This window comes from Plecotus auritus (genome assembly GCF_963455305.1).
Source record: "Plecotus auritus genome assembly, chromosome: 4".
Classification (NCBI taxonomy): domain Eukaryota; kingdom Metazoa; phylum Chordata; class Mammalia; order Chiroptera; family Vespertilionidae; genus Plecotus; species Plecotus auritus.
Window position 1 is genome coordinate 40584084 of NC_137775.1, and position 19076 is coordinate 40603159.

Sequence of the window (19076 nt, forward strand, 5' to 3'; positions counted from 1 at the left end):
ATTTCTAGTACCTTTGTGGCAAAGGTCCCTCAAAAGGTGCCTTTAAATGGTCATGGAACTTTAGAAATAAGGACAAGTAGCCAGTGAGACATAATCAGCTGCTGTTGAAAATAGAATGATATGACATAGATACTATTGTGCAATTGTTGCACAAAACAATTCAACAGATGGCCCATCACAAAAATAAGCAATTTCATTGTTCTTTTTAAGTGCCTTCTATTACTGTCCATGAATAATCAAAAGGCACTGCAGTCACTTCCAGCACAGCCAGCCTCTGCTAACCTTCATAAATACAAATATTCCTTCTACAAAAAAATTTTTTAAAATAACAATTTACAAGAATGGTTGATACAGTATTAAAAAAAAAAACTTCTGACAAAACAAAAAGTGCAGAATGCATATAAAATTATTTAATCTAAGTACAGAGATATATATAACTAACGATCTTTTTTAAAATTACTTTTTAATCCACAATTAACAAATAAGCTTAATAATGACTTTTTTTAAAGCTTTTAAAAATCACATAGAAATACAGAAATTAAGGAGGAAAGGAAGTTGACTTAAAAAATAAGTGTCTAGGGGAGGCTGATATTAATGGTCATACCTTCCCTTTTGAATATAACATGGGTTTTAGATACTCTTGATGTAGAAATGTTATGATCTTTCTTTAATACCACACTTTAGATAATCTCACTAAAACTTGTTTCATGTTCATAAAATATATCACACAATATATATCAATATGTATATGTTATTTTTAAATCATGTTAAAGCACATAGAAACTAATGGAATTCTTTCAAATTAGATCCAAATACTAAAAGTGAACAACTAACTGGTTCTAACACAACTAACAACAACCTGGCCCAGACAGGTCCCAATCACTTTCTCTTTACAGCTCGTATCTTACTCAAAAGTTTAATTATTTCCTTCCCACCTGAGCAAAACAAAACAAGACCAGGATATAGGGATGCACAGATCTTTCTTTCCTGTCTCAAACTGTAACTTTAAAATATTAACCAAAAACCTATTGATGGTTCTTATATTAAAAAGACTTCAGGAACTTATAAAGTGGTGATTAAAATGAAAAGGAAAGTGGTACTGATATTAATTAATTTGGAGCTTAGTATCACTGTCAAATTTTGCTTCCGCAAAAACACTCACAGAGAAGGCCCTTTTCAAAGGCTTAAATACCAGTGGCATTTCTGATGAGAGGACAGAACAAGCTAGCAAATTTTAGAAGCAACTGCACGTTTAAATTGGATTCCCAATACACCGACTTTTAAAAAGAATACCAATGAAAAGTTACCCAATTTTAGAGAATAAAAATAGTCATCTGCCTATCTCACTGGTGTTTTTGAAAAAATTTAAAATAATTTTTGATTCAGAAAAACAAAGGGACATTTAGCTTATAACACTGTGCAAAGGTTTCAATAGGAGGCTGGGAAAAGCAAACAATAAAGATTTGTGGTTGAATTATCATTTGTTGTTTCTGTATTTCAGTGTTTTTGCTGTATTGTAGTAAATTTACTTGGAGAAGCTGTGGCAAATTAAGAAAGCAGGAGTGACTTGATGTAGAGCCGGGTGCCAATGTATACTCTTTTGATCTTGTCCCCTTTCTTGTTCAGCTTTGCTGGGGAACAGTAATTTTACAGTATAAGTGAACAGAAGACAACTGACCACACATTCTTGAAGAGCAGGCTTTTTCAGCACCCAGCATTTCATTACTACCAGGAACAAAAGAGAAGGCTACAGATTACCAATAAGGGTAGTCTGCTAATACAGAGAGTGGAGACATTTCATTAGCATTAAAGAGAAAAGATTTTTTATGACCTAGAGTTGCTTTCCATTATGACTCACTTAAGTAAAAAAAAGGGGGGGAAAAATCTAACGGTTAATTTACATGTGTAAGTGCTTGAGTCTCAGTCAATCCTCTGATTGGTACAGTGCCATGTAATGACTGACAAACATAAGCATGCATTATCAGTAATTAGTATTAGCACAAAAATAAGCACCTATTTTTTATTAACAGTTTTTAACAGCTTTCCTGTTTTATAAAAATGGTCAAAACTATTTTTAAAATGATATTGATAGTTATAGAGGAGAATTTTGCATGATATTCTGCTCATCAGAAATCTTTAAAAAAAACACATTAGTAAAACATCTATCCAGTGTCCCAAAAGACAGGAAGAAATAACATGTTTAAAAATCACTTTCCTTTAGTATTTTGATATCTTCAGAATCATTTTTCAGAAAGTTTAATAAGAAATATAAATATTCAATCAGGTCATAAAGAAGTCCCTAAAGAAAATCTTAAAGAAAACCTATTCTTTTATGTCAGCAACTAAAACACATAAAAACAATCTATCTAGACAAATTCTCAAACAAAATAAAAATAGTGTATCTGATGCCAGGGGTAAAGATGACCAAACTAATGAGAAATATATTCTGCAGATGCAATCTGAGTATTATCATAACATAGTCTTTAAAATGCCTTAAATTCAAGAGCATAAAAAAGAAAGAATATATTCTTGTTTTGAAGCAGCAGTAATTCATTCATTTTCCACTAAAATAAATATTACATTAAATAACACCAACTAAAGGTTGATAATAACTAGTTAAAAATCAAGACTACTAATAGGATTCAATTTTAAAAGTGAAGTGGTGTTTGTAGATATACCGTCATTAAGATTAAAGTGGCTAAAAAAATCTTTTCTAGTAAATCAGTAACGCATTGTACTAGGTTTAATAGGCTTAAGGATAATTTTTAGGTTCTAACTTTAAAAATATCTACTAAAAGCCCACCCAGCTCTAGATCTGTACATTTAAAAACATAATAGAAGATATCATATACCAAGGAGAACATATAATATAGCTGTTACGACCAGTGACTAAGAATACTGATGATGGATTCAAACTGAGTTTCCAGCTGTTCAACCTTGGACAAGTTACTTAATCTCTCTGATCCATAATTTCCTCATCAATGCAATACAAAATTGTTATGATACATACTAGAGACCCAGTGCACGAAATTTGTGCATGGTGGGGGGGAGTGTCCTTCAGCCCAGCCTGCACCCTCTCCAATCTGGGACCCCTTGAGGGATGTCACAGTGGGATCGGGCCTAAACAGGCAGTCGGACATCCCTCTCACAATCCAGGACTGCTGGCTCCCAACTGCTCTCCTGCTTGTCTTCCTGATTGCCCCTAACCACTTCTGCCAGCCTGATTGATGCCCAACTGCTCTCCCCTGCCAGCCTGTTTGCCCCTAACTGCCCTCCCCTGCAGGCCTAGTACCCCCCAACTACTCTCCCCTGCAGGCCTGGGTTCCCCCCAACTGCCCTTCCCTGTAGACCCAGTCACCCCCAACTTCCCTCCTCTGCCGGCCGGGTCACCCTTAACTGCCCTCCCCAGCAGGCTTGATCACCCCCAACTGCCCTCCCTTGCAGGCCTGGTCCCTCCCAACTGCCCTCCCCTGCTGGCCTGATCGCCCACAACTGCCCTCCCTTGCAGGCCTGGTCCCTCCCAACTGCCCTCCCCTGCTGGCCTGATCGCCCACAACTGCCCTCCCTTGCAGGCCTGGTTCTTCCCAACTGCACTCCCCTGCTGGCCATCTTGTGGCGGCCATCTTGTGTCCACATGGGGGTGGCCATCTTGTGTGTTGGAGTGATGGTCAATCTGCATATTACTCTTTTATTAGATAGGATAGTAAATTCTCAATAAATGGTACCTATGACTATTACCTAGATATGGTATGTATGCTAGTATAATTCCTTATTATTTATGTACAGTTATATAGAATTTTAGCTATAAAAGTAATGATATAGAGCACAATAATAACATAGGCACAAAGCAAGCACTAAGTACACAGTAGCTAATATTACAGAACATACATAATAAAATGTAAACATTCCAATAAATAAATGGGCATTGTCTCAAACAGATAGTTCATAAAAGATGGCTTTTAATTAGTAAGTAAACAAACATGGAAAAAATTCAACCATTACTACTTAAAGGAATATGCATTAAAACAATGAGAAACTTGTTAAATTAGACAAAAGTGTTAAGATAATTCAAAACATTGACAGGAAAAAAATGTGGGTTGTTACTATATATAAGGGAAGTGGGACTTAGTTGGGGGACTACTTCAATATGCCAATCATTTCTCTGATTGTTTAAAATTTACATTTTTAAGTTAATGATTTGTAGATGCTACCTATGAAATTCTAATGCTTTACATTCCTCATCTATAAGATGAAGATATTAATAATAACTACTTTACAGAATTAACTGAAGTAAGGATATAAAAATACTTTGTAAGCCAAAAATCATTTAACAAAGGATGGATATTAATATACTTAAATTTTTTTAACTTCAGTACCTTAATCAAAAATTTAACTGTGGCAATTCAATTTTATTTAGAGTTAATTTAGGAGACTCATCATAATAAATCATGTGAGATGGCCTTCAGTGACTCATCACTGACTTCTGTTGCTGAAGGCAGCATAACTGTTAACTCAATGCTACTTTGTGAACTACATGATGCCCTTCTCTTCCTGAAATAGTACATTGATGTACTTAGTATAGCTCTGCAGAGGAGCAGGGGAACATCTCTTTTCCACAGCTTTTCTTTTGAAGACCTCTGTACAAAGGGTAGATGCCAGGCTGTCTTAAAATGACTAAAGGGAGAAAGAAGTGAAGATTCTTCTTCCCCAGATGGTTCAGTGTAACACCACGCATAGCTAAAATTCCCCTTTCTCCTCTATCACAAATCAAGATTGCTGTTAGCTATGTGGATTGAGTTGCCTCATTTGGGATAAAGGCATCCTGGCTACAACATATTTCCACCATCCCAAGTTTTTAACACAAAATAACAGGAAATAACTTACTACCGATGTAAATGCATAATTTCAGAGAATCTTAAAACTGAAAGAAACTTTAAAATTTAACTAGAGCAATTCCCTTACTTCATCACAAATATGAAGAGTTGTGTGAATCACCCAGCATCTACCAAAGAGTAGGCACATGGGAATGTTAGCTCCCAGACTTTGAGAAGGTCTATGGGCCTTTATTCTAGGCAATCAGACACAGGAGTTTCTGCACTCAGCTCCAGAAATATTTTTCAAAAGCTTTGGTGTGAAGCTCTATTTTTAAGTTTATATTCAGTGCTTATGGATTTTCCTGTTTTGATTCTAATAATCAGTTGTTCTTATGATAAGCATTATAGAAAAACCAACCACAGTACTATGCTTCAGAACTACTAAAGAAAGAAGTCTAATAAAGAGAAAGTAATTCTTTGTCTAGAGCAGGGGTGGGCAAACTTTTTGACTCGAGGGCCACAATGGGTTCTTAAACTGGACCGGAGGGCCGGAACAAAAGCATGGATGGAGTGTTTGTGTGAACTAATATAAATTCAAAGTAAAGGAGCGGAGGGGAGAGCAAGAGAACCGGATAGAACAGCTGGATCCGGCCCGCGGGCCGTAGTTTGCCCACAGCTGGTCTAGAGTATCGATTATTACTACTACTCTGACTACCACTACTACACTGGGATGGCATCCTATCTAATAAAAGAGTAATATGCAAATCAACCATCACTCTGTTACGCCCACAAGCCAATCAGGAGCAAGTATGCAAATTAACCCAACCAAGATGGCTGCGGCCACAGAGAGAGCAGGAGGGAGGCTTGGGTTTCCCCGGCGATGGAGGAAGCCAAGCTTTCCGCATACCCTGGCTGGCTCAAGCCTCCACTCCAGGCTACAAAGTTTCAATTATAGAAGACTAGAGGCCTGTTGCATGATATTCGTGCAAGAATAGGCCCCTGGCTTCACTCCCAGCCGCCTGGGAGCCAGCAAGTCCCCACTCCCCGGCCGCCCGGGAGCCAGCAAGTCCCCACTCCCCAGCCGCCTGGGAGCCAGCAAGTCCCCGTTCCCACCGGGAGCCAGCACATCCCCACTTCCCGGCTGCCCGGGAGCCGGCAAGTCCCCGTTCCCCGGCTGTCTGGGAGCCAGCAAGTCCCCGCTGCCGGGCCGCCCGGAGCTGGCACATCCCCGCTCCCGCCCGGAGCCTGCAAGTCCTCGCTTCTGTCTGGAGCACCACTCCAGTAGCTCCCTCTGCCGCCCCGCTTCCCCTCGTAGCAGGCTTCACACCGCTCTGCGCCTACGTATGCAAATCAACCTCCATCTTTGTTGGGTTAATTTGCATACTCACTCTGGCTGTGGGCATAGCGGAGTGATGGTTAATTTGCATGTTTCTCTTTTATTAGGTAAGATAAATAAAACCCAACAAAAATGGTGGCAGCCACAGAGCTGGAGAGAGCAGGAGGCTAGGGTTGCCCCCGCTGATGGAGGAAGCCAAGCTTCTGCAGCCCTGGCCTGCCTTGGCCTCCACTTAATGCTACAAAGGTTCAATTATAGAAGATAAATAAATCCCAACATAAATGGCTGCTGCCACGGAGCCAGCAGAAGGCTTGGCTCCACTCCAGGCTACAAAGTTTCCATTGTAGAAGATAAATAAATCACAGACACCAGGGCCTCTGCTTGGGTCGCTGGGGGGCATGGCCAGCCTGCAAACCACCACAGGCCCCTCACCCAGGCCGGCCCACGCCCCAAGCGAACCCCCACCCTGATCCGGGACACCCTTCAGAGCAAACCAGCTGGCCCCCACCCATGCCCCAGGCCTCTATCCTATCTAATAAAAGAGAAATATGCAGATTGACCATCACTCCAACACACAAGATGGCTGCCCCCAAGTGATCAAAGATCCTGCCCCCATGTGGACACAAGATGGCCATCACAAGATGGCCAGCAGGGAGGGCAGTTGGGAGGGACCAGGCCTGCAAGGGAGGGCAGTTGTGTGTGATCAGGCCAGCAGGGGAGGGCGGTTAAGGGTGACCAGGCCGGCAGAAGAGGGAAGCTGGGGGTGACCGGGCCTGCAGGGAAGGGCAGTTGGGCGGGACCCAGGCCTTCAGGGGAGAGCAGTTGGGGGGGACCAGGCCTGCAGGGGAGGGCAGTTAGGGGTGACCAGGCCTGCAGGGGAGGGCAGTTAGGGGCAAACAGGCTGGCAGGGGAGAAGTAAGGCATCAATCAGGCTGGCAGGGGAGTGGTTAGGGCAGCCGTGGGCAAACTACAGCCCACGGGCCAGATCCGGCCTGTTCGGCTGTTCTATCCGGCCCGCGGAGCCGAAAGAGCGGAGGGTTCTCTTGCTCTCCTCTCCGCTCCTTTACTTTGAATTTATATTAGTTCACACAAACACTCCATCCATGCTTTTGTTCCGGCCCTCCGGTCCAGTTTAAGAACCCATTGTGGCCCTCGAGTCAAAAAATTTGCCCACCCCTGGGTTAGGGGGTGATCAGGCTGGCAGGCAGAAGCGGTTAGGGGCAATCAGGAAGGCAGGCAGGCGAGCAGTTGGGAGCCAGCAGTCCTGGATTGTGAGAGGGACGTCCGACGGTCTGTTTAGGCCCGATCCCAGTGGACCGTCGGACATCCCCTCGAAGTGTCCGAGATTGTAGAGGGTACAGGCTGGGCTGAGAGACACCCTCCCCCTGTGCACAAATTTCATGCACCGGGCCTCTAGTAGGATACATAATAAGCATAAGACTTGGTGTTTGCCTTTATCCCATATTTGCTTTCATCTATAATAATAAAAATGTAATATGCTAATTAGACCAGACGTCCTTCCGGACATCCTTCTGGACAACCTTCTGGACGAAGCCGGAGCTGTGAGGGAAGCCCGGGTCCTGGGTGCCTGCCGGTGGCCAGAGAGAAGCCTGGGTCCCGGGTGCCAGAGGGAAGCCCGTGTCCCAGGTGCCAGAGGGAAGCCTGTGCCGGCAACTGGGGGAAGGAAGGCCTACTCTTGCATGAATTTCATGCATCGGGCCAATAGTAAGAAATAAAGATCAGGAAATAACTCACTACCAATTTAGTCACAATTTCAAAGAATCCTAAAACTAGAAGAATTTTAAGTTTAAGACAATTCTCTCCCTTCATCATATGTAAGTTGTAAGATATGTGAATCAAATAAAAATATTTTTTTTAAAAAAACCTCAAACACCTTTAAAGATATTATGTTGTAATCAATACATTATCTCCATCATGGTGTGGGGAGAGGAATATGGATTCACTGACTAGAGTATCAGGGTGGGAAAACTTTTCCTATAAAAGGCTGAACAGAGAATATTTTAGGCTTTACAAGCCACAAATGGGCTGTGTTCAATTTTCTTTTTCTTTTGAAATAACCCTTTAAAAATATAAACTATTCTTTTCTCACTGTCCATATAAAAGCTGATGGCCAGATTTGCCCTCAGCAAGCTGAGGTGGGTGTACTGACCCCTGAACCAGATAGTAATATTAATGTCATAAGAGATAATTCAGAGAAAACCAAGATGACGGCATAGGTAAACACCTAAACTGCTGCCTCGCACAACAATTTCAAAACTACAACTAAAAGACAGAACGGACACCATCCAGAACCACAGGAAAGCAGGCTGAGTGAAAATTCTACAACTAGAAGGAAGGAGAAAAGCTCACAGAGAATTGGAGGTACGGCAAAGGGGCTTTGTGCGCGCAGAGAGGAAGGGCGGCTGAGAGCTTGGCTGACTTCCTCAGGCGTTAGGGGGAAGGAAGCCTCGGACCGCGAGCTGGGAAAGGCAGAAGTCTGAAGGCGCACACGGGCCAGTGCGCACAAAGGCTGCGGAGGTAGCCATAGGCTTTCCCTAGTGAAAGGGAGTCAGAGGATCCTGACTGAGCCCCAGTTCTGACTGCAGTGAACCCCGGTTCCAGGCGAGCCCCTGGGGACCCACGCTCTTGTAGGGGGAGTCTGGACTCTCGGGCGGAGACTCAGGAGCCGGGGAAGGCGGAGGACTGAAAGTGCGCACACGCGCCGCGCCGGTGCGCACAAAGGCTGCGGGGGTTGCCACAGGCTTTCCCTAGTGGAGGGGAGTCAGAGGATTCTGACTGCACCGAGCCCCAGTTCTGACTGCAGTGAACCCCAGTTCCAGGCGAGCCCCTGGGGACCCACGCTCTTGTGGGGGGAGTCTGGACTCTCAGGCGGAGACTCGAGCTGGGGAAGGCGGAGGACTGAAAGCGCACATGCGCGCAGGGGCGGGGCTGACAGGAAGCCAAGACTGAGACTCCACCCCATCCAAGCTGAGCACAGAGGCTATTGCAATTTGGCAAGTCTAATCCTATAAGGCTGTCTCCAGCACCGGGCTTCTCCCAGCATAGACACAGCTGATCCTTAAAGCCAACTGGCCTGGAGGTCAATTCTTCCCAGTGATACCAACAACAATAAAGACTTAATTACAACAAGGCTGTACACACAGTCCACAAAGGGGTGCACCAAGAGTGTCCACCTCAGGTTAACTGGGGAAGCAGACCCACTGGGCCATATTGGAAACCTAGCACAAATATCTACCTTACCAACTTAGGGATTCAGTGAAAATGCGGAGTCAAAGAATCAGATCACAAACGGAAGAAATGGAGGAAAACAAACGACTGGATATAGAATTCAAAACCACCGTTATAAGACTTTTTAAGAATATCCTAGAAAAGGCCGATAAATATAACGAGACCCGCGAAGATATGAAAAAGGACCAACTAGAAATTAAACATACACTGACTGAAATAAAAAATATTATACAGAGACCCAGAAACAGAATAGAGGAACACAAGAATCAAGTCAAAGAATTGAAATACAAAGAAGCAAAAAACACTCAACCGAAAAAGCAAAAAAAAAATCCAAAAAGTTGAAGATAATGTAAGAAGACTCTGGGACAACTTCAAGTGTACCAACATCAGAATTATGGGGGTGCCAGAAGAAGAGAGAGAGCAAGATACTGAAAACCTATTTGAAGAAATAATGACCGAAAACTTCCCCCACCTGGTGAAAGAAATAGACTTACAAGTCCAGGAAGCCCACAGAACCCCAAACAAAAGGAATCCAAAGAGGACCACACCAAGACACATCATAATTAAAATGCCAAGAGCAAAAGACAAAGAGAGAATATTAAAAGCAGCAAGAGAAAAACAGTTAGTTACCTACAAGGGAGCACCCATACGACTGTCAGCTGACTTCTCAACAGAAACTATGCAGGCCAGACGGGAGTGGCAAGAAATTTTCAATGTGATGAATAGCAAGAACCTACAACCAAGATTACTCTACCCAGCAAAGCTATCATTCAGAATTGAAGGGCAGATAAAGAGCTTCACAGATAAGAAAAAGCTGAAGGAGTTCATCACCACCAAACCAGTACTATATGAAATGCTGAAAGGTATTCTTAAAGAAGAGGAAGAAGAAAAAAGTAAAGAGAAAAAATTATGAACAACAAATACATATCTATCAACAAGCCAACCTAAAACTCAAGTGAATTAAAAACCTGAGGAGCAGAATAATCTGGTGAATATAATAGAATCAGGGGCATAGAAAGGGAGTGGGCTGATAATTCTCAGGGGGAAAGGGGTATGGGGGGGTTCATGAAGAGAATGGACAAAAATCATACACCTATGGATGAGGACAGTGGGGGGGAGGTAAGGGCAGAAGGTGGGGTGGGAAAGGGGTGGAGGGGAGCTATGGGGGGAAAAAGGAGAAATAATTGTAATAATCTGAATAAGTTGGACGGGTTATTTTGTGTTGAATAAACTTGTGGTCAGAAAAAAAAAAAAAAAAGAGATAATTCAAACCAATTTATAAAACAATGACAAATTCAGGAACAGACTGTAAATCTTCACACTTCATTCAGTATTCCATTCTACATCTAGAAGCATTTCTACCTTACCTGAAATTCATCGAAACATAAGAGACATGCTTCTTCGCTGATTTCTTCAGCTATAGGAGCTATTGGATCATATGCTTTAGCCATGAATCCTGGTTTCCTTTTCGGCAAACTCTGTTTAAGGCGGTGTATTCCTTAAACAGATGAAATTAAATGTAAAATCAAATATTATATCAATAGTACATTTCAGATAACTATAACATATTTTTAAATCTAAATAAATGAAACTTTAGTGTAAACATCAGTTTAAAGTCCACATACTGTATAATCATATATAACCACAAGTGTGATTATTGAAATTGGTTGCATTTTCTCTACCTCAAAATAAGTTGCTCACATATTATATTCCCATGATTATAAGGATACTTAGTAATCATTCTATGTCTATTCTTCAATCACTTTGGAGATGACAAAGTGATAGACCAGATGACTAGATGGTAACTAGATGGACCAAAAAATCAATCTTAGTCCCAAGAATCTCAGGAATGCGCACAGAGGAGACAGTCCTGCCCTATGTCTAGCATATCTAATCAGAATGTTCTTGTCTCCAGCCTGATACACTGGAGCCAGTCCCATTTCATGTATTATATGTGTACTAAATGCTGAACATATTCTAAGAAAAACACAATGTTCCTGCCCTGGAGAGGTTACAATATAGCTGATAGACAATGCAAAAATGAAATAATATAAGAACACCGACAAAGCAATAAAGCCTACATACAAATACAAACTACATGCCTACTTGCTAAGGTGGCACAGTGGAAATGATCTAATCAAGAATAACTTCATTTTTAATTAGATTTATTGGATTGGCATTACTCAGTAACATTATTTAAAATTCAAGTGTACAATTCTATAATACATCACCTATACATTGCATAGTATGCTCACCACCCAAAGTCTAGTCCCCTTCCATCACCATATATTTGACACTCTTTACCTTCTCCCACCTCGCCCTACCCACCTTCCCCTCTGGTAAACACCATACTATTGGCTGTCTATGAGTTTGTTTTATTTGTTTCTTTGTGGCTTTCTGTTTTATATTCCATATATGAGTGAAATCATATGGTTCTTGTCCTTTTCCATGTGACTTATTTTGCTTAGTGTGATACTGCTCTCAAGATCCAACCATGTTGTCTGTCACAAATGGCAATATTTCATCTTTTCTTATGGATGAGTTGTAAAGAATAACTTTTTGAAAAGAATAACTTTTTTAACATTTCTTATTGATCCTTAGCATAAAGAGAAAATGCCTAACCTTCATGGAGTAACCTCTGTTCTCATATTTGGAAGTACTGATTTATTTATCTTTAGGACCAACTCTGAACACATTACTATTGTTTCAATATAGCACAAAACATATAAAATCTTACTTTAAGCAAAAGTATATTTTTAAGTATTAAAAAGTTCAGAATTTTAAAAGATGACGAAAATTATTTTGTAGTGTTTGCCCACTTAAAAACCACTGCTTTTCCCAGATAGTTAACTTACTTTTGTGAACATCTAGCATGAAACCATGAAAATGAACCCGTTTTTTCCTCTTCATTTCCACATAAGTATAAAACATGTCCATCACCATTGTTTTCCCTGTACCTTAAAAAAAAAAAAAAAGGATACTATTAAACAGTGTTACTGATTGCTCTAATGATTAGCTTTAGGATAATGAAAACACACTCTTCTACTGGAAAGATTAAGACTATGTTACTTTTTTTTAAAGAGGTGTGGTTTTTTTATGTTAAACCAGCAAAAAGTAAAATAATATTATTCTTTTCTGTTAAAATCCTGTTTTTAGAAAATATTATTAAATATTAGTTAATATTACAGGGGCTATTTGCCCCTGAAAACTATGTTTATAAACTGGCATAATTTACAAATTCTTCATTCTTCAGTTTCTCTTCCAAAAGGTACCAGTATGAATAAAATAAATTCATTATTTAAATATTTATTGGGCCATTACTAAATGTGAAAAATTATCTTAGGCACTATGGGAAAATTCAAACATGAAAAGTAAGAAAATAAAGATTAGTAGCTAAATACTGAAAAAAAAAATAGATGTAGATTAGAGCTGGAGGATTGCCAAGTATATAATACTTTTTCAAAAATCTGAGAATACAGGTCTTGCAAAATGAGGTCTACTTGAAGAAATTCTGATAGTCAACTCTTATAATTAAGTTATGTAATTTTCAACACTCTGGAACTTTTCATCACTATGATTGCATTAATAATTGAAGAGTCAGCCGAAACCGGTTTGGCTCAGTGGATAGAGCGTCGGCCTGCAGACTGAAGGGTCCCGGGTTCGATTCCGGTCAAGGGCATGTACCTTGTTTGCAGGCACATCCCCAGTGGGAGGTGTGCTGGAGGCAGCTGATTGATGTTTCTCTCTCTCATCGATGTTTCTAGCTCTCTATCCCTCTCCCTTCCTCTCTGTAAAATACCAATAAAATATATTTTTAAAAATAATAATAATAATTGAAGAGTCAATGACCTGGGCCTTTAACGCAGGCATGCACAGAAAGCCTATTCCCTAGTAGAAAGGCAGAGCTCAAGCTTGGTTCACACCAAGCATTCCTTGCAGTCCAGGCCCAGGGATGCTGGCCCTGTCTCTTATCCTTCTGAGTTCTCCATTCCCCTTCCCTCCACCATGTTCTCCTCCTAAGAGCTGCAGCTCAGGAAGTGAGATCTGAGTCTTTAAATGGGGGAGAGGGCGCGGGGGGGGGGGGGGAGGGGAGGGCAGGGAGGTGTCTCCATTCCATAGATAACTTTGGATCCATGCTGTTTGAATTGCCAGAAAGTTTTTGTATATGAAAATACAATTTGTTAAAGAGATTTTTAAAAATATATTTTTATTGATTTCAGAGAGGAAGGTAGAGGGAGAGAGAGAAAGAAACATCAATGATGAGAGAGAATCATTGATTGGCTGCCTCCTACAAGCCCCCGGTGGGAATTGAGCTTGCGACCTGGGCATGTGCCCTGACCAGGAATCAAACCCTGACCTCCTGGTTCATAGGTCAACATTCAACCACTGAGCCACGCCAGCTGGGCTGTCAAAGAGATTTTTAATGAAGAAACCATTCAGACTGAAAAGTAATTCTTTGCAAAAATATCCAGTACAATATCTCTTGATATAGTGAGTGGCAGCAGATTTTAAGTCATTATATTTACCTAAAAGAGTAAATCAATAAAGTTTCAAATCCTGCTGCATAAAGCATAGTATACTGACAGGCCCAGAAAAAAGTCATGAATTATCTAACCGCAAATGCAAACAACCTATATTTGAAGTGACTTTTGTGCTAATTCTAAAAAATGGGCTTAAAATATAATGTGACCATCATATAAAAAGTTGCTGAAGATAAAAGAAACATAAAAGGAAAGGACTGATAGATTAGGCTATGTGCAATTCAACTTTCTAAATATAAAATTCACCATAAATAAAATTGTCTTTATTCATTTAATCCAGTGGTTGGCAAACTGTGGCTCGCAAGCCACGTGTGGCTTTTTGGCCCCTTGAGTGTGGATCTTCCACAAAATACCACGTGCGGGTGTGCACGTACAGTGCGATTGAAATTTCGTGGCCCATGCACAGAAGTCAGTTTTCGGCTCTCAAAAGAAATTTCAATCCTTGTACTGTTAATATTTGGCTCTGTTGACTAATGAGTTTGCCGACCACTGATTTAATCAATATATTTTTACTGAATGCCTACCATGTGTGAGGTCCTATTCTAGGTAGTTAGGGCAGTGGCCGGCAAACTGCGGCTCGCGAACCACATGCGGCTCTTTGGCCCCTTGAGTGTGGCTCTTCCACAAAATACCACGGCCTGGGCGAGTCTATTTTGAAGAAGTGGCGTTAGAAGAAGTTTAAGTTTAAAAAATTTGGCTCTCAAAAGAAATTTCAATCGTTGCACTATTGATATTTGGCTCTGTTGACTAATGAGTTTGCCGACCACTGAGTTAGGGTATCACAGTGAACAAACTTCACAAAAATACATGCCCTCGTGGAATTTGGTAGTTAAACCTTATATATCTTTTCAGATATAAAGAACTCTTACAAACTACAATGAACTTTTTGTCCTAAAGCTCTCCCTTCTGGAAACTTCTCTACTTAGTATGATTCTATGATGAGAATATCAATCACAAGGTGGGCCAATAAAAATGCCCCACTACCCTACACACTGTGATTGGCCCTGCCATGGGCATATGACCCAGTTAGGGAATGTTCTATGGGAGGAGTTAATATGGATTCCAAGAATAGGAATCATCCCTTCTCCTTTTAAGAGAGCAACCTAGAAGATTCCAGGAGCCTTCTTTCCTATAACATCAAAAAATTTTTACCAAGAATGAAGCCAACAATAGAAAACCAGAATCAAGCAATGAAGGAGGGAAAAGGAGGGAAAGAGAAAGAGATCCCTAAAATATTATTTAATCTCTCCTCTCTACCCATAGCTGAATCAGATCATTACTTGATTTCACAATTAAACCAACCATTATATTCCTCCCCTGGTTCAGCTACTTCAACAGACTCCCCTCACTCCACTCCAACTGAAAGAGGACTGAGCAATACAGAATTAACAAGGGGGTGGGGCACGGGGAAAGATGATCAAGTGCAAAGAACATGAGTATTCAAATAACACAAAAAATATAAATAGCTTTAAACACATTTTTAAAAGTTTAACTCTATCAGAAATATAAAAAATACAAATTAAAACACTAATGATATACCAGTTTTATGTTGGTGAGGACATGGGGGAATCCAAGTAAATCACCTAGGTCTCGCTAAATTGGATTAAGAAAGTTCAGAATTATAGGAGTCCAACATAGGTGAAAATTTCAAGGCAAAGCACCAGAGAAAAGGAAGCTATATAATGAAAAGAGCTCCTGAAACCAACATGTGAGTACTCTTGAGTCTTTGGCTGAAGACTAGCTACTCCTATGTAGGGTGTTACTCCATGATGTGAGGCAAAGTATGGCCATCAGAAAACTATAAGATAAACAATTTCCAGTTGTTGTATGTATCATATCTCTGGAAATTATGGACAACACAAGGGATTCTTGTAGAAATAGAATTGTTTAGTATCTTGATTATGATGGTGCATACATGAAACTACACAGGTGATAAATTGTACACATACATGAATACAAGTAAAACTGGAGAAATCTGAATAAGATCCATGAACTGTATCAATGTCAATATCCTGGTTGTGATATTTATACTATAGTTTTGCAAAATATTACCTTTCAGGGCAATAAAATAGAAAATACCAAAATATATCACATGTAAGCATAAGTTTTCTTTCATGGAACTATTTTTCAGGCGTGTGGTGGTGTGCATGTGTGTGTGTGTGTGTGTGTGTGTGTGTGCGCGCGCGCATGCGCGCGCACATGCAACCTGGTGCTTTGCCTTGAAATTTTCACCTATGTGCACTCAGTGAGTTAGGGCGTAAAATATAGTTCTTACTCTGGATCGTGTTCAAAATGTTTCAAAGCCATTGCAATAGTTTGTGAACTTAGGGTGAACAAAGGCTGCCTCTGCTTTTATTCACAATTATACCTCCAGAAACAACACAAGGCAGATGCTCAATAAACATTTGTCACATGAATGGAAGAATGAGGACAAAAGTTGTTGGGAAAAAGTAGGGAAGAAATCTACAGTACATTTTACCGACTTCACAATTTGCTTTAGTCTCTACAGAATCCTAAATAAAACCTTGTATATTTCTTAAGAGGAGATTCTTGTTAGGGGACTAATTTGTAAAAACTAAAACTCTTTTATGTTCTAACTTTCACGCCTATAGTTAGGAAAACAAAAATGACTACTTGAGAGCCCCCTGCACCCATGGTGTCCTTTTCACAGCCGACCCCCTGCAGAAGGAGCTGTACGTATGTAGTAGCCTCCATCATGGCTTCCGAGTCCAGCAGAATTTTGCTTTCCAACTCCTAACCTTATTACCAGCCTACCTTTGACTGGTGAAATTATCAATGTGAAATAGGTGAGGCTAAAGCAAGAGTCAGCAGAAAAAGGACTAATAAACAAAAATGAACTTTCATTATCTCCTCATATACCAGAGAAATCATTAAGTGCAGTCTGTTTGTTAGTCAGAAGCAGGAACCTTGTTGTAAGAAAGCCTGCTGAAGGGTAAGAATGAAGCCACAAGAAACTACTGCAGCTTATGGTCTCTGTATGGTTTGAGCTAAGCATTTTATTAATGAATACGTTTTGTTTCAAGATTAAACCATGATGATAATCCCTTCAATTTATATAGCAACTCCAATGGGGTTCCCTGGATTGGGGGGTCTACTTGAGTCAGTCATCTCAACATGTCTATGAAGAAAGGGAGTACAGCTGAGCAGGCATGACAGAGGGCAAGCCAAGCACAGGAACAAGGAGTGGGAAGGGGGCACTAAGAAGCAGACACCCTCTTTCCCATCACTTCTGAAATGTAAACCTGTTTCCCGAGTCTAAAAAAGGAAACTAAAGAGTAAGAGCTTGTGAAGGCACTGGCAGGCTTTTCTCCCAGCCAGAGAATCTGACCTGTCATTGATTACCTATTCTGTAAGTACTCTAAACTAAACTGAGTATAGCCACTGAAATGTTCATCTCACTTCCTGTTTCATAATTCCTTTCTCTTTTCCTCTTTCCATTATAAAAATGTTCCTAACTGAAGGTTGCCCCATACCCAGCCTATGTGAACATCCTATGTTATCACATCTTTTCTGATTCTTTTAAGCATTCAGATGATTTATGTTTTTGTACTTCCCTTCAATCAATTAGAATATGGCTGTATTTTGCAAACTAAAATCCAACAACTTTCATGAATTTTTTTAAGTCCTTTGCAGAAGTAGAAGTTGTGCTTTACTAACCATCTCCATTTATGGTTAAGTGGCTAAGGTATCAGGAGAAACAAATATATTGGCTTTAGCAATGACTGATTGTGAAAGTGAGGGTATAGGAAGGACATGTTCTCCAAAGAGGCAAAGAATGAGCTCTGACAACAGGCTGAGATCTGCGGGCAGTGCCCAAAGGTACTGACATGTAACACTGATCATGCACCTGGTATAAAATGCTTTTTAACTACGAAGGAAGCATACCTAAAAAATACCAATTAGATAATTAACTAAGAGAACAATAGTTTGAGCTTCTTGTGCATTTTTTTAACTGTAAGTTTCAAGAACTTGATGAATTTTAGGGGCAATCTGTATCATTCATTTTTGTGAACTAAACAATTCTTTTTATTAGATTCATTAAATCTGTAAATGTAAAACAGGAATTTAGCAGCATTTGTAAACAAATCAGAAAAAAAGGAGAACCCTTTTAAAGATGAAAAGCTAAACCCTTTAAGTTTTATCTTTAAGGTACTATAACTATTTATTCAACTATTTTATTTCTTGTCCTAAATATATTACTAACTTCTGCCTTCACTCCATAATGCAAATTTGTTATGGCTACAGGGAAACCTGAAGCATGTTAATCAGTCTAGGACCAAAGCTGATCCCATTACATGTAAATGAGAATTTTTAGTATCCCACTATAAGAAATGAGTGACAAGCAATAAAGCCAGGGAAAGTAAGAGGCACCTTCGTAACATCAGTGAATGTGGGTAACCAGGGAGAAGTTTAGGAAGAATTTGTTTGAAGGAAATGAAAAGCAGAAAACAGATTGTTTCAGCAAGACATTTCAGCAAAACAGATGAAGTCAGAGAAGAAGCAAGACATTAGTGGATTAGGAAAATCTAGAAAGTAAGTGACTGCTCATAAATTTTCCAAAAAAAATGTGAGTCTTTGTGCCCAATGTATAGAAATGGGAGACCAAGCCCTAGCTGATTTGGCTCAGTGGATAGAGCCTCGGCCCATGGACGGAAGGGTCGTGGGTTGGATTCTGGTCAAGGGCACGTACTTCTGTTGCAGGCTAGATCCCAGGTTCCAGCTGGAGTATGTGCAGGAGGCAACCAGTTGATGTTTCTCTCTGTGTCTCTTTCCCTCCCTTCCACTCTCTCTAAAAATCAGTGGGAAAATATCCTTGGGTAAGGATTAACAATAACAACAAAACAAAACAAAACAAAGAAATGAGAGACCAAGGAAGTATTACCACTCGGGCATTAAGAGTATCTACTAATAAATTGAAGATAAGGGCTTACATTATGAGTAGAAATATTAGTGGAAAGTAAAAGTGAGAAAGAACAGCTTTTTTAAAAAGTACATCCTAAACTGAGTTAAATAGCAGTGAGCAACAGGATTCTGAATTATCTAATAACCTATCTATAGATGATTTCCTTCCCTGAGATCAACTCACTTTATTCATTGAATAATGTTTGTACCCTA

The 19076-nt window shown here is 40.3% G+C and overlaps 1 protein-coding gene across 5 annotated transcripts in view; it reads right to left on the bottom strand.

Moving 5' to 3' along the window:
• AFG1L (AFG1 like ATPase) overlaps positions 1-19076 on the bottom strand; it is a 180525-nt gene that overhangs the window by 106856 nt on the left and 54593 nt on the right. For all 5 annotated transcript variants that reach the window (XM_080664233.1, XM_080664236.1, XM_080664237.1 and 2 more), the window contains 2 exons: positions 12255-12356; positions 10767-10897 (listed from right to left, as the gene is read on the bottom strand). In XM_080664233.1, coding sequence (XP_080520359.1) covers positions 10767-10897; positions 12255-12356 — 233 coding nt within the window. The remainder of the gene's footprint in view (positions 1-10766; positions 10898-12254; positions 12357-19076) is intronic.